A 15,704-nucleotide genomic window follows, 5' to 3' on the forward strand; every position below is an offset into this window, starting at 1 on the left:
GGTAAGAATCAATCCATTTAGCTTATTTCTCAAATAAAATCCTCTCTCTCTAAAATAAGCTAGATGAGATTGATTCTTACATATAAAAATCTGAGTTAAGGAAATCTGGATGGTGGAAAGAATGTTGAATATACACAATCCATTTCATCATATCAACCAGCCTTAGAAAACAAGTTTTAGCTAAACAAGTTTTTTGTTTAACTAAGGTCTGTTTTTTTTCATTTTGTAGCCACAATTTTTTTCATTTGAAATTATAAGTAGGGGTCAGACAACGTGACCCTGCTAACTGAACACTTAAATGTCTGTACATCTTAAGGTAATAAATACAACAGTTTTTCCTTGTATATAAAATTGGGGACCTCCCTCCAAGCTAAAATACTGAGAAAATTTCAGAATATCTTTCAACTGTAAGGGGAAAACATGAAAATAAACAAACCACTAATCTGGAGTCACAGGTATTCAATTTTAAATATTGCAGCAGTATGTTACATTCAAGTGATAGGCAAGACTATTCTAAATCTGTACAAAGCATCACACAAAAGAGAGGCTGTGGAAAGAAGACAATTTTCTGCCTCAAGTGTTTTCTGCCTGGATTTGTGACAGACCATTTTGGAGAAGTGGAAACATAATGTTTTGTTTTGTTTTGTTTTAAACACAACAGCATTATTGCCCAGTGGAAAATAAATAATAAGACCTGTTGGCTACATTTCTCATCATTGCTTTGCCTTCAGGGAGTCTATTTAAATTCCAGCATTAATGACATAATGACTATTAAAGAATGTAGCAATTTGAATTGCTCTAACATGCTCCTGGTAAAATAATCTGATGTGTTGAAACACTGTGAAAGAAAATCTTGGATCATTGACTTAATTAATGCTGCAAGTCAATTAACAATACTTGTCTTTGCCTTGCAGCTGTGAAGTGTTCTGATAGTAGAAGACGAAGTTATAAATGTCTCGTAAGTCAGTGTATCATCTAAGGTAAACAGCCTAATTCCACCCTTGCAAATAAAATCATTCAAGAATTGAGCCTCTTATCCTTTCTAACATGAGCCACAAAAGTCTGTCTAATGGAAAGCTTCAGTTCATATTTATCCACTAAATTTGGTCTGTATTCTATGATTTCCTGGTCACATATACTAATATATGGTTTGGCATGATTTAAAAAGAACTCTGAGCTACTCCTCCCATCTTTAAAAAAAGGTCATTTGTCAAGTTTCCCAGTAAAATTCCTACGCAGAGACAGCATATGACTTAATATATTTGCAAAAAGTTCCTATTTACAGTTAAATGATGTACAAGTGACGGACAAATCTCATCCTAACCTGACTAACCTGAGTTTGCAGAAAAACGGCTCCGTTATCCATATGGTAATAAGCCCTGGTCTTACTCCAAATACCACACCTAAAATGCATCCAGATGGGGGAAAGTTAATGGAAAAGGTGAAAGGGGCTACGGACCCACTGTTATACAAGATCCACAGAATAAGCTGCATTTTATAGCACGGTTCTCCCAGGGAGGACCTGAGTGCAGGAATGTGCTCGAAACAATAAAAACCTGGGTGCAGGAAGTCAACAGCTGAGGCAGTTACTAGCTAGAATTGTGCTTTCTAATTAGTGTTTAAGTAGACACAAAAAATTTTTGTTTACTATTGGGAAAGTAATATTGGTTTTTATAGTTATTAGGCTGATATTTTTCTTCAGGATCTCCTGGATTTTGGAGGTATAAATAATTTGAGAGGGAGTTTCTTTTGAGTCACTGAAGCATATCAACAATTGATATAAATTCTGGTCTTCTAATTAACTTTGTGAAAAATCAAGAAATTAATTTTCACATCATGTACCACATTAACTTTATTCTTGCTTTTATTACCTTATATTATAGATGATCAAAAGCTGCATTTAGTGATATAAAAATTAAATTATATGAAAATTTTCTTCAAGATGAAACATAAAGTTATTGTAACTGACTATAGATTCCTTAAAGAATTTTTAAAATTGTCTTTTGTTTTTTCTTCTAGTAATTCAGAAAAGTGAGGATAGCAATCAAGTTACACAAACAAGTTAATTCCCTCTAAATATCATTCATCATTGAAAATGCTATGAGATATCACTTAGCATTGAAAAAATTAACATGTACATGGTTTGATGCACACAAACTTGAAAAAAAATAACTTTTCTTGAAAAAATATTTCAGGAATAAACTGGGGCTTTATGACAATAAACATATCCACACGTGACTTTTTTTGTTCTATAAATTTTCAGTTTCATGCCTGCATGCTTAGAAAACATTCTCCATAAAATCTCCTGTTTTGCTAACACTTAATCACTCTGTGGAATTCTGAGGATGAAGTCTTTAGGTTTGCATCAATTCACAAGCTGCAGACTCCTCATCTTTAGCACAATTTCTAACTTAGGAAAAACATGTAGTGATGTGTGTGTGTGTGTGTGTGTCTGTGAGATGGGGTGGGGTGGTGGCCTAGGATTATTTTAAGCAGAAAGTTCAGAAATTCTTTCAGCTTCATTTCATAATGCCACAGACTTCTAAAAACATTGATAAAATATAAGTCATGGGCCACAAAAGTAGTTTAAGTACACAAAAACAGATTATTTCAAATACTTTTAAAGACCAAATATAAGTATGTGAATATATACAGGCCTTGAAAAATCAGGATTTAGTAACGCATTAATACTCAAGAAACCTTAACTGAAATAAAATCTAGCAAGTATTAGAAGTTTCGAGGGCCATACTATGAAGCACACATATGTATAAGGAAGTGTCTGTTTGGGCTCATTAGCTCTGTCTTCCTGAATCCATCTACCCTGCAGAGATTAGCTAAAAAGAAAAACTCAAATGATCCTTCAGAAATTAGCATCATAAAGAACATGAAACAGAGAGAGAAGTTTAGTCAATACATTCCTAAATCAGTGTAAAAAGTATAAGTTTGTCACTGTGTTGTTTGGTATAATGTATCCTGTACAAAGCAGTAAAAGTATCAGATTTTAATTTTCTTTTATTATTACAGGATAGAAAATGTATAGAAAACAAGGTATTACATTAACCGACTCCTAAAAATGTAAGATTCATATCCGTCACTCAGTTTCATGCCTTGTTCACATCATACTTAATTAGTTGATTTATGCTCATATGCAAATGGGGACGGAGGTGAGCTCTGACAGACGTATTTGACATTCACATTCTTTACAGAAAGATATTATAATGTAGTGCTTGGCAGCTCTGGCTGGAATCTGGCAAGAGTCCCCAGAGTATACATTCAGTTTCCTGTCATGTAAAACAGAAATAAGTTTTACATATTTACATAAAACAGAAAAATTGTGGCCAGATACTGTCCATTGAAACTCAGAACTATTCTTATCCTGCCGTAGTACAGGGGTTGGAAGCCTAGAAACTACATTTTCCAGACTCCCATACAGCAGGGCTTTGGTTTGCGTTCTGCCAGTGAGAGAGTGTTGGGTGAGATGTGAAGGGTGAAAGAAAAGCAGGGTCCGGCACTGCTGCTCTGACCTCAGCAGGTACTTCGACTTCGGCAGAGGAAGCTCTGCAGCGGTTTCTGAGCATTCCCCTGGGAATCACTCATTGCAGCTCCTCTAGATGCTCACCAGTGATTTCCTGCAATACCTGCAATGTCCTTATTGCTGAGAGTATTCCAATTCTCTCCTAAACCTCACTTTTATCCCAGTTTGAAGATTGTAAAGCTATTTCCTAATATTAAATTCTTCCTACCTGAATGCCTAGAGTAGTTGCAGCTCCTGACCAACCTCAGACCAACACTATCACATGAGCTTATCATGAGAATTAAAACGGACTTAAAATGCTTAGAAAATATTAAGGACTTGATGCCCTTAGTTATAGTATCTCTAAGAGGTATAAATCAAGGTGTGATATTCTTATGACTAATAGAGGCTCTGGGGTCAAGCTGAGAAACTCAGAACCAGGTAGACCACTCTCTATGGCAATCTATTTGATATATTTTAATACCTCTGAAAAGTTTATGTCTCTAGAAAAGCCATGTTTGAGTCCTTATCCCATCTTGTGGGAGCAACAGTTTCTTCTAATCCCTATTCAGTACTGTATGTTAGAAACTTTAATTAGATTATCTCTATGGAAATGACTTGCTCAAGAGTGGGTGTTAGACTGGATTAGGTGGAGATGTATCTGCCCCCATTCTAGGTGGGTCTTGGTTAGTTTACTGGAATTCTATAACAGGGGAAACATTTTGGAGAAAGTGGGAGATCTGGAGAGAACAGAGAAGCAGGACAGAGCCACGAGAAAACCACAGAGCAGAAAGTCCACCAGCCAGAGACATTTGAAGATGAAGAAGCAAAATGCCTCCCGGGGAGCTGGAGAGGAAGCTAGCAGGTGACGCCGTGTTGGCCATGTGTCCTTCCAGCCGAGAGAGAAACCCTGACCTTGTTCGCCATGTGCCTTCTCACTTGAGAGAGAAACCCTGAACTTCATCAGCCTTCTTGAACCAAGGTATCTTTCCCTGGATGCCTTAGATTGGACGTTTCTATAGATTTGTTTTAATTGGAACATTATCTCAGCCTTAGAACTGTAAACTAGCAACTTATAAAATTCCCCCTTTTAAAAGCTGTTCCATTTTCTGGCCTATTGCATTCTGGCAGCTACCAAACTAGAACAACCTCTAAAACCCAAATTCCTTATCTTTAAAAATAGGAATAATAACTATTCACTTCATAGAATTGTGAGAACTACCTGAAATAATGTTTATAACACAAGAAGCTTTTCTCAGCACTAAAAATAAGTACTTGATAATTATTATTATTTCATGATGAATTGAAGGGCATTTCCAAAAGTTTCAACTACACATCATAAAACATGCAAAATACATTTAAAGAAGATTAAACAGTGGGAAAAAAGACACTGGAGAGGAGAAATGTGAACAGGGTCATTCACGTGTCCAATCGGAAAGTAAGCAAGGTTTGGGCAGTATTCAGGAGATGGTTCCTTCGCTCACAAGGAGGCAATTTTCCCTTTTTCTATTGAGTACCAAGTGTATACACTTTCTTCATTCTAGGGATAATTTAAATTCACTGAAAGTCTAAGTGTGAATGTCTGTGTTCTACTAAAATAGGGCAAATAAATAAATCTTAATAGTTGAATTCCTAGCAAAGGAAGCAATTTGGGAGGTAGGGAGAATGAGAAGGATTTTCTAAAAATGTTGAGCTTGGAACATGCAATCGTTAAGTTAATTTGTCAGCTTGGCTAGGTTATGGTGTCTAGATACTTGGTTAAGCAAGAGCTGGCTTGTTATTGTGAGGGCATTTCATGGATAGAGGTGCATCTGTAATTAGTTGATGGCTTCCATGGCTCGTTGCATCTACAATCAACAAAGGAGAATGGCCTCAGCAACATGGGGAGTCTCCTCATCTAATCTAGTCTTAAAAGACAGAATTGAAGATGCCAGAAGTCAGAGAGAATTTGTGATTTTACGTCAGTCAGCCAGGTTCTTCAGGGGAACTCAACTTAATCTTTATCCGAGTTTACAGTTTGAGGCCTGCCCTGTGGAATTCAGATCTGCCAATCTCTATGGTCACATGATCCAATTTCTATAATAAATCTATTGATTACATAAATATCATATACATTTATTTATTTGTTTGTTTATTTATTTATTTATTTATTTATTTATTTATTTTGCACGGGTAGGCACCAGGAATCAAACCTGGGTCTCTGGCATGGTAGGCGAGAATTCAGCCACTGAGCCACCATCACACCGCCATTATTTTTATTTTTATGTATGTACATACATCTTGTATTTACCTGGACAGCCCTGATTAATTCAGGCATACCTAATTTTATTGCACTTTGCTTTATTGTGCTCCGCAGACACTATGCTTATCAAAATTGAAGATTTGTGGCCACCCTGCCTTGAGCAAGTCTATCAGCCATATTTTTCCAATTAGCATGTGCTCACTTTGGGTCTCTGTGTCCCATTTGATAATTCTCACAATATTTAAAACGTTTTCATTATTATCCTATCAGTTATGCTGCTCTGTGTTCAGTGATCTTTGATGTTACAATGGTAATTTATTTTAGGGCACCACAAACCATGCACACATGAGATGACAATCAATCAACACATTCTGTATGTGTTTGACTGCTCCGTCAACCATCTGTTCCCAATCTCTCGTCCTATCCTCGGACCTCCATATTCCCTGAGATGGAGCACTATCGAAATTAGGCCAATTAATAACTCTACAATGGCCTATAAGAGTTCACCAAATAGTTAGCCAAGTTGTGAATGGAATTCAAATAGTATATTCACAAATATTTGTGAAGGAGGTTAAGAGTGCTGGTCCAGTGAACTTGTGAGTGATAAGAAAGCAAAACGGTCTTATTGCTTATATGGAGAAAGTTTAATGGACTGGATAGAAGATCAAACCAGCCACAACTTTCCCTTCACCCAAAGTCTAACCCAGGAAAAGCCTCTAACTTTCTTCAAATCTATCAAGGATGAGAAAGGTGAGGAAGCTGCAGCAGAAAAGTCTGAAGCGAACATAGGTTGCTTCATCAGGTTAGAGGAAAGAGACTGTTATCGTATCATAAATGTGTAAGGTGAAGCAGCAGGTGCTGATGCAGATGCTGTAGCCAGTTATCCAGAAGATCTAGGTGAGACGATGGATGAAGGTGGCTACAACAGATTTTCGATGTAGATGAAACAGCTTTATATTGGAAGAACATGTCATCTAGGACTTACAGAGCTAGAGAGGAGAGGTCAATGCCTGGCTTCAAAGCTTCAAACAACAGGCTGACCCTCTTGTTTGGGGTTAAAGTGACTGGTGAGGTTAAGTTGAAGCCAATGCTCATTTATCATTCGGAAAATCCTAGGGCCCCTAAGAATGACCGCAATCCACTCTGTCTGTGCTTCATAAGCGGAAGAACAGAGCTGGGATGAGAACATATCTGCTTACACTATGATTTACTGAATATTTTAAGCTCAAGGTTGAGATTTGCTGCTCAGCAAAATTCTTTTCAAAATATGACGGCTCATCGGCAATGCACCAGGTCAGCCAAGAGCTCTAATGGGGATGGACAAGGAGATGAATGTTGTTTTCTGCCTGATAACAAAACAGCCATTCTTCAGCCCATGGATAAAGAGTAATTTTGACTTTCAAGTCTCACTATTGAAGAAATGTGTTTTATAAGCCTATTGTTGCCATAGATACTGATTCCTGGGATGGATCTGTGCAGAGTCAATTGAAAACTTTCTGGGAAGGATTCACCACTCGAAATGCCATAAGAATATTTGTGAATCCTGGAAGGAGGTCAAATGATCAGCATTAACAGGAGTTGGGAAGAAGTTTATCTCGATGCTCATGGATGTCTTTGAGGGGTTCAGTAATTTGGTGAAGGACATAATTGCAGATGCGGTGGAAAGAGCAAGACACCTAGAATTAGAAATGGAGCCTGAAGATGTGACTGAATTGCTGCCATCTCATGATAAATCTTTAGCAGATGAAGAGTTGCTTCTTATGGATAAGCAAAGGTAGTGGTTTCCCATCACATGGAAGCCCCTTGTGGTGAAGATGCTGTGAGTGTTGTTGAAACGATAACAAAGGGTTTGCAAACATCCATTTAGTTGACAAAGGAGCAGCAGGGTTTGAGAGGATAGATTCCAATTTGGAGAGACATTCTACTGTGGGAAAATGCTATCAAATAGCATTTATCAAGCAGAGAAATCTTTCATGAAAGGGAGAGTGAACTGATGCAGCACACTTCACTGTCTTACTTTAAGATTTCAGTTAATGATCCTAAGAATAAAACTCTGATTAGCTACTCAGGATTCCTTTTCTTTAGGAATTTCATGACACACCTTTATTACCACCAATAAACTTATTAATGTTACTAATTACCATTGCCACTTATAGAATGCTGGACACCGTGTCAGGTACTTAACATATATATGTTCACCCATTACAACAACCTGTAAAAGATAATTATGATTTCTGCCATTTTATAAATGAGGAAATAACGGATCAGCAAAATTAGGTGACTTCACAAATCCTATTATATCAATTCCCTTATTCTTTCTGCTACAGCATGCCTGCCACCTCTTCTCTTCATCCACATTTCAAGGCATCATTTTGCTAGAAGGCAAAGCCTATATCATCTCCTTAGGCTAATTCGCACTTTTTTATATCACTGTCAAGAAATTCAGTTCTCCAATAGTATACATGTGATGGGCACGGTTTTAAATATAATAACCAAATGCATCTGTGTAAGAAAACCTTTTGAATGATAATTTCACAAGATACAATTTAAAAAAAGATGCCTTTATTTTTCCCATTTCACTAGTATTGTGTCTGAAAGAACTATAGTATATCCCAATGTAATCAGTATGCTTTAAAATTGTATACTATGCAAATTATGGGAAAGAATTTTGCTCCCTTCAAACCAATAGCATACCATTTATTTACATTTCAGTAAGTACTAACCCTTGATCAACTAATAAACAGATCGAGATCAGAGATAAATGTAAATGTATATCATATACTATTGAGGTGCCAAATATCTGAGGAACAAATTTGCTATTATATATTTAACGATGTTCTAAAATGTCAGGATAAGTTGTGATTTATTTTTATTCTGGCTTACCTGAGAAATCAGTCTATTGTGCTTTCTACTAAGCTAGTAGTAGAAATACCAAGCCATGTTAATATCAATTGTAAAATGCAACCCTCAAAATGTGGGCCAAGTTCCAATTATAATACGGACAATGATTTTGAAAGAAAACGATAATAAATGTAATGATAGTAAAAGAAAAGAATCAACAACAATTGTTAACAGTTATTTAGAACATAAAATGTCCAAAGTTTTATGCTTCATATATACAGTGCCCTTAAAACTTCACGCTACTTTTGAAAGAAGACATTATACTGGTTTTTTCTTGGTGGAGACACTTAGCAGATTGGCTGAGAGCTTAGGCTTGGGAATTAATTGCGTGGGCTAGAATTCCAGCTCCACACAAACTACCTAGGTTACCTCGGAAAACTTACTTTGCTTCCTCTACGTCTGCATCTCTGACCGCACAAATGGGTCAAATAATTATCTTGTAACGGGTGACAGTAAATGCTTAAAAACATTTGCCGTGGTTGTGTCCATTTTTACGAAAATTCATTTAAAGGACAACCCTGCATTACTTTCTATTCTATTTGAGATGGCTATGATCTTAGTGGTAAAGGTAGGGCATTGCGTACCTGTGTATCCGGTTTTGCAAACGCAGCTGAAGCTTCCAGGGAGGTTCTGGCAGACGGCGCCGTTCCTGCAGGGGCCAGGCAGGCACTCGTTGATGTCTCTCTCGCAGGCTCTGCCGGTGTAACCGTCCAGACAGCTGCAGGAAAACCCTCCCACCAGATTGTGACACGTGCCCCCATTGTGGCAAGGGGATGGGAGGCATTCATCTATGTCTATTTCGCACCAGCTCCCAGCATAGCCTGGCAAACACCTGCAAAGGAAAGGCTGCAGAGGCTCGTTGGCCACGACCACGACGGGGAGACTCTCGTGGCTCTGTAATTTGGGGCTCACCGCCAGCCTCCGCAGACAGCTGCCCCCGTTCTGACACGGGCCGTGCGTGCAGGCGTCGTGGTCCACAGCCTCGACCTTGGCTCCACTCTGCCGGAGAAGGACGTCTCGGATGCTCTCAAAGAAGGTGGCGACGCCGCTGGGATTCACGTACTGGTTGTTGGCTCGCCGCACAGCCGCCAACAGGAAGGTCTTCTTGTTCTCCTCGTAGGCCCCGTAGATCTGCACCGCAGTTCCTAGGCCCGTCAGCTGGGAACCGGCAATGCGCAGAAAATGGAGGTAGTGATTGGTCAAGAAGTCCCCTAGCGTGGGCACACTGAGCCGCAGGAGGACGCTGTTGTCCACCGTGGCGTTGGAAAAGCCAGCGAAGAAGACGCGGACGGAGCTGGTGACGGCGCCGTGAAGGCCGTCGCTGCTGAGGACCGTCAGATCGAAGGTGCCGTCCGTGGACCTGGGCTGGGAATGCAGGTCGCAGGAGCCCGCGGGGATGCTGAACAGGCTCGTCACGCCCGAAGCCAGGGAGCACTGGAAGCTGTCCAGGGCGTCCGGGTCCTGCGGCTTCACCGAGCCTAAAATCCCACCAGGAAACAAGCTGCCGTAATAGTGAACAAAGATCTCTACGGTGCGGGACTGAGAAGGGTTGTCATTCTGGTCTACGACGGTGACGTGCACGGTTCCCGTTGAGGACATCTGGGGAACGCCAGAGTCTCTCGTGACCACGGCCAGGTAGAAGTGCGCAATCTGCTCTCGGTCAATCTCCCTGGTGGTGCTCAGGAGCCCAGCGGTGCTCAGGCTGAAATAGCTGGTGGCGGGGCCCGTGCTGAGCAGGTAATAGGTGAAGGGCCCTTGGTTTGGAGGGAGATCCGGGTCGGTGGCCTGCAGGGTCACCACTGGCGTCCCTGGGGGCTTGTTTTCCGTGACTTCTCCTTCACGGACGGTCAACACGGGCCCGTTGTCATTTATATCTTCCAAGGTGACCACTAAGGAGGCGCTTCCCGTAGCGGACGGCGTCCCTGAATCGACAGCCAGCACCGTCAGCTCATAGACGGGCAGAGCTTCGCGGTCCAACTCTGCGGTGACGGTGATCTGCCCCGTCTGTGGGTTGATGGAAAAGGCACCGTTTTCATTCCCTGATCCGATGAAGTAAGAAAACCTGCTCCAGCTGGGGACAGAGTCCGAGTCAAAGGCGCTGACGAAGGTCACGTGGGTCCCGACCGGGACGCCTTCACTGACCTGCACACTGTAGACGCTGAGAGTGAAAACGGGTGGGTCATTCGCGTCGAGTACCGTCACATTCACGGTCACCTCATCTATATCTGCACCTCGAATGCTGCCAGAATTTTTGGCCAAAACCTTCAAAGAGATCCTTTCTTCTTTTTCTCTATCAAGAGTTCCAGAAACATAAATTTGCCCAGTCTTCTCGTTGATCTGGAAACCTTTCTTTCTACTAGGACCAAAAATCAGATAGTGGACCTCTCCATCGGAGCCGAGATCACGGTCGCTGGCGAACACTTCTCCAACAACAGTACCTTCCGGAGCTGCTTCTGAGATTTCAAAATAGTACAGTTTAGAAACAAAACGAGGCACATATTCATTCGTCCCTTTTAATTGAACATTAACGGTGGCAAAGCTGCACCACTCCTCATCAGGGACATTAAATGCTTTCACGGTGAGATGGTAGCTCTGCTTGGTTTCAAAATCCAAGAAGCCTTGCGTGGTGATGATCCCCGTGTTGGGGTCAATGACAAAGAGGTCACTGTCAGATGACTGTACAGTATACGCAGTCACAGCATTGGTTCCAGAGTCGGCGTCTGTTGCGTTTAGCTGGATGACTGTTGTCCCGCTTGGGGCATTTTCCAAAACAGTAGGGAAGTATTCATCAGGGTGGAAGACTGGAGAGTTGTCATTCACATCAATCACGTTTATGGTCACATGGCAGTAACCAGTCCTTGCAACCCAGCCTCCATCTGTAGCGCTAATAGTCATTTCATGCTTCTGGCATAGCTCGTAATCAAGAGCTTTGGCTAGAGTTAATACACCTGTGGAGCTGTTGATGGCAAAAATGCCTTGCTCATTTCCTGAAGAAATGCTGTACTGAATCAAGCCGTTCATAGCCGCATCCCTGTCTCTTGCAGAAACAGTTCTGACAATTGTCCCGATACTATGGCTTTCAGGGATGGTGGCACTCATGTGGCTCTGAGAGAATTCGGGCGTATGATAATTTTCCTCGGTGACAATTATTTGAACAGTTGCTTGGGATGAAAGTGGAGGATTTCCTTTATCTTTGGCAGTGACCGTGATCAAAAAGTTTTGATCTAAATCGGCAGTTAGGGAAGATGCTACTGAAATCCACCCCGTACTATTGTCCAACTTGAATCTTCCCAAGGGATTTTCATGAGCAATGAAATACTCCACTTCAGAATTCACGCCAAAATCTTTATCATCGACTGCAGTAACTTTGATCAACTTTGTGCCAACTTTGACATTTTTGGTGACCGGAGTGAAATATTTCACTTTCAGGAACTGAGGCGCGTTGTCATTGCTGTCCACAGTGTTGATGGTGACCGTGGTCTCACTGAGCAGGGAAGGACGCCCGCGGTCCGAAGACGTTACCACAAAACTGTGTCTGTTGAGGTTCGCATTGCTGAACCCGCTGACATTCTGGTATTTTAAGACCTGCTTATTGAAAATCTCACCTGTGGTGGCGTTGATTCTGAAATACTCCGACTGGGATTTGATGAAATAAAACACTTGTCCATTGGATCCCTCGTCAGGATCTGTTGCAGATACCTGAGTCACCCTGGCGCCAATTTCAGTCAGCTCAGGACAATCTAAGTAATAGGAGGGTCTGCTAAATCTCGGGGCATTGTCGTTGACATCTGTCACAAATATCGTCACGTCTGTGCTTACAGTCCACCCCGAATCATGGGCGGAAACCCGAATTCTGTAACGAGCGGTATCTTCCCTGTTTAAAGGTCTACTAATTACTATGTCCCCTGTGCTGGGATTGATGGAAAATGGAAGGCTGGTGTCCGTTATTGAATATCTACTGATCGCATTTATGCCAATGTCTTCGTCGGAAGTTGTGACACGGGTAACTGTATAGCCTAAGGGGGAATTTTCAGGAACATGGGCACTAAATATCTGTGAAAACCTAGGGGCATTGTCATTTTCATCTAAAACGTTAATGATAACTTTAACTGAGGCGCTCTGAGAAGGAGAGCCTTTGTCGGAAGACTTTACGGTGAGCACATACTGAGATACCTTTTCCCTGTCCAAAGGTCTAACACTTCTAATTTCTCCAGTAGCATGATTCATATTGAAACAATTATCTTGGTTGCCATTAACAATTTCATAATCTAGCTGTCCATTTGGTCCACTATCCTTGTCTACTGCTGAAACAGTAAGTATTTTTCGAGGAGAAAGGTTTTCCAGGATTTCAGATACAAATGGATCTTCCTTAAAAATTGGGGCATTATCATTGACATCTAATACTGCTATGTCTAGTTTCTCATAAGAGGAGAAAGGAGGGAACCCTCCATCCCTGGCTTCTATCCATATCATATATTTCTGTATCTTTTCAAAATCCAGAGGTTGACTGATTGACACCTGTCCTGTCAATTGGTCGATTTGGAACATATTGCCAAGATTCCCACTCGCAATATAAAACGACAAAGGTTCCCCTCTCAAAGAAGACCCTGAAATTGTAGTGACAAGAGTGCCTACTGGCTGGTTTTCAGGAAACATAAAAGTTTGTTCCTTGGCTCTTACTTGAGGGAAATCTGCTTTGTTCGCAAATCTAACGGTTACTGTTGTAGAGTCTGCCTTTGGAAATGAGCCACCGTCTTTCACATGGACGGAAAATGTCACTTCCGAAGCTCCACTTAGTGGTCCAGCAGCCATAATAGCGCCCCTCAGTGGATCGATGTGAAATTTTTCAGAGTTTCTACCCGAAAGAGAATAATGGAGTTCAGAATTGGATCCAATATCAGCATCTGTGACTGTAACTGCAAAGACGAAGGAACCTATAAAAAAGGGGGTTTGTAGTTATCATTACATGGAATCCAAATAAAGCTGTTTTTGGAGTTTGTTAATGCATGTAAAATACTTTATTTCTGACTGCTAAAGTTTTATTTCTCATTAGTACTGGGAGAGGAGCATATACATTATTTTCTTGGTGGTTCCCAATCTACTTAACTATCATCTTCAAGGACTGACCCAGTATTTTATAACTAAAACCCTGCAGTGTGCTGTATTTAATACTTTTCATTATTTCTTTGAAAGATGCACAGAAAGAGCTATGGTTAATCATTCAGAATATATTATTTCTTGGGAGAAAAGTCTGAACACACGCAACTTACAACAAGCATGATTTCATATGAGCTCTGCAAAGAGCTATACTTCTACCTAATTGAGAAAGATAATTACGTTCTTAATTTTTCTTTATTGACTTAAAATATCTTGGAATTACTATATATATAACGATATAAACAGGCACTGGTTTTACACATAGTAACTGTCGATTCCTTATATCCAATATTTCATGGTGTAATTATTTTTAACTGTGAGCTATTAAGAAATGAGATATGCCACATGTATATTCATAAATCTATTATAAAGTTAGAAGACACAAGGACAATGAACTGTCTTTGGATTCCAAAATTCAAAGTACTTGGGATGTAGTTTGTATTTAGTGCTTGTGATGAGAGCCAAGGTAACAGATTGCAGTAGACATATGCAGAGAATCTGCCATAAGGACATGCTTTCAACATATTCATTCAAAAACCTTGTCCAAACTTATGTTCCTACTCCTTCCGAAGAGTTTGTGGCAAAAGCAAAATGTTTTTTATAAACATTTAAAAGGCTGGTGAGTCCTACTAATTCTAATAGCTCTATTGAGGCAAGGATGCAGGAGCATAATAACTTCCTTTGCCTAGGAGATGCACTACAGCGTGCTGACTTTAATGAGAGTTGTGCACACCAGCCTCATTTCAATCAAAGTCTTTCACTGGGGATTTATGACTTAGATAGTGGCCCTTGCTTTTGATTTGAAGTTGACACATGAATTTACGGATTTTAACATTTCGATTGGTACCAATCAGACATTCTGAGACATACTGTTTCTTAAAAAATATTTGAAAGCAAGGAAAATTAATTATAAGCTATATTTGTACCTTTTTCTGGATGAAAATCCATCTCAAAATTACAAATGTCAGGTGATTTGTGCAGTTCTCAAGAAATTATGCCATTCTTTGCAAACAAGAAAATGAAACTCAACTAAATTTAAAAGAGATGCAGAAAGACAAATATAGCTTTTCAGTATGAAAGTGATTCATAAATGACTCCATAAACTTGCTATCAGAAAATGAGTATTGATTGGAATTATTTATTTGGTAAACATTTTGAGAATCTTCCTAATTTACTTATTAAAGGAAAACTATTGTCTTCCACTAACATTTAATTTTAAATTTCTATTGTCTTCCAGGCAAAATTTCAGGTGCTGGAAGATGTCATAAAATAACAAAATGATGTCTTTCCTCTCAGGGAACTGACATACAACTTAAACTCCAGGTTTAAGACCATGTGCTGATATTATTTATTCAAGTAATGCTAAGAAATAATAAAGAGTGTGAAAGGTTTGGTAGTTATCAAATCCTAAACATAATGGGTATGGGAGGAAAGAATTGCTTTATACATTTCAGTGTTCCTTCAATTTCGTTAGGCAAAACAAGCTGAGTTTTAGAGGAGTTGTCCGTGTATCCTCTATCAGAAATAGATGTGCAGAAACAGTACACAATTATTCGTGGAGAACGCCCGGGGTGAACTTTGCAGTTTCCTGCGTGGCCCCATTGGTCTGAGTACCTGGAGGAGTGGGTGAGGGGACGTGCGTGACATACGGGTGGTGCTGAAACCTCGGTGGATTGTCGTTGACGTCGGTCACAGCCACGAGCACGCTGGTGGAGCTGGACAGAGGCCCCGGGGAGCCAGCGTCGCTGGAGACCACCACCAGAGTGTAATTCTCTTTCGTTTCTCTGTCCAGCAGCGCGCTGGTAATGATTTGCCCCGTGGATGGATTGACAGTGAACTGGGAGTTCCCACCGATTATCCTGTAGCTGAAGCAGAGAAGAGAGAGAGGCA

The 15,704-nt window shown here is 40.4% G+C and overlaps 1 protein-coding gene across 1 annotated transcript in view; it reads right to left on the reverse strand.

The window, feature by feature from the left end:
* Positions 1-15,704, reverse strand: part of FAT4 (FAT atypical cadherin 4) — a 163,816-nt gene that overhangs the window by 26,880 nt on the left and 121,232 nt on the right. Inside the window, exons 8-9 of the mRNA XM_077140084.1 lie at positions 15,429-15,679; positions 9,242-13,591 (exon numbers count right to left, since the gene is read on the reverse strand). Coding sequence (XP_076996199.1) covers positions 9,242-13,591; positions 15,429-15,679 — 4,601 coding nt within the window. The remainder of the gene's footprint in view (positions 1-9,241; positions 13,592-15,428; positions 15,680-15,704) is intronic.

This window comes from Tamandua tetradactyla, chromosome 22, assembly GCF_023851605.1.
Source record: "Tamandua tetradactyla isolate mTamTet1 chromosome 22, mTamTet1.pri, whole genome shotgun sequence".
Taxonomy (NCBI): Eukaryota; Metazoa; Chordata; class Mammalia; order Pilosa; family Myrmecophagidae; genus Tamandua; species Tamandua tetradactyla.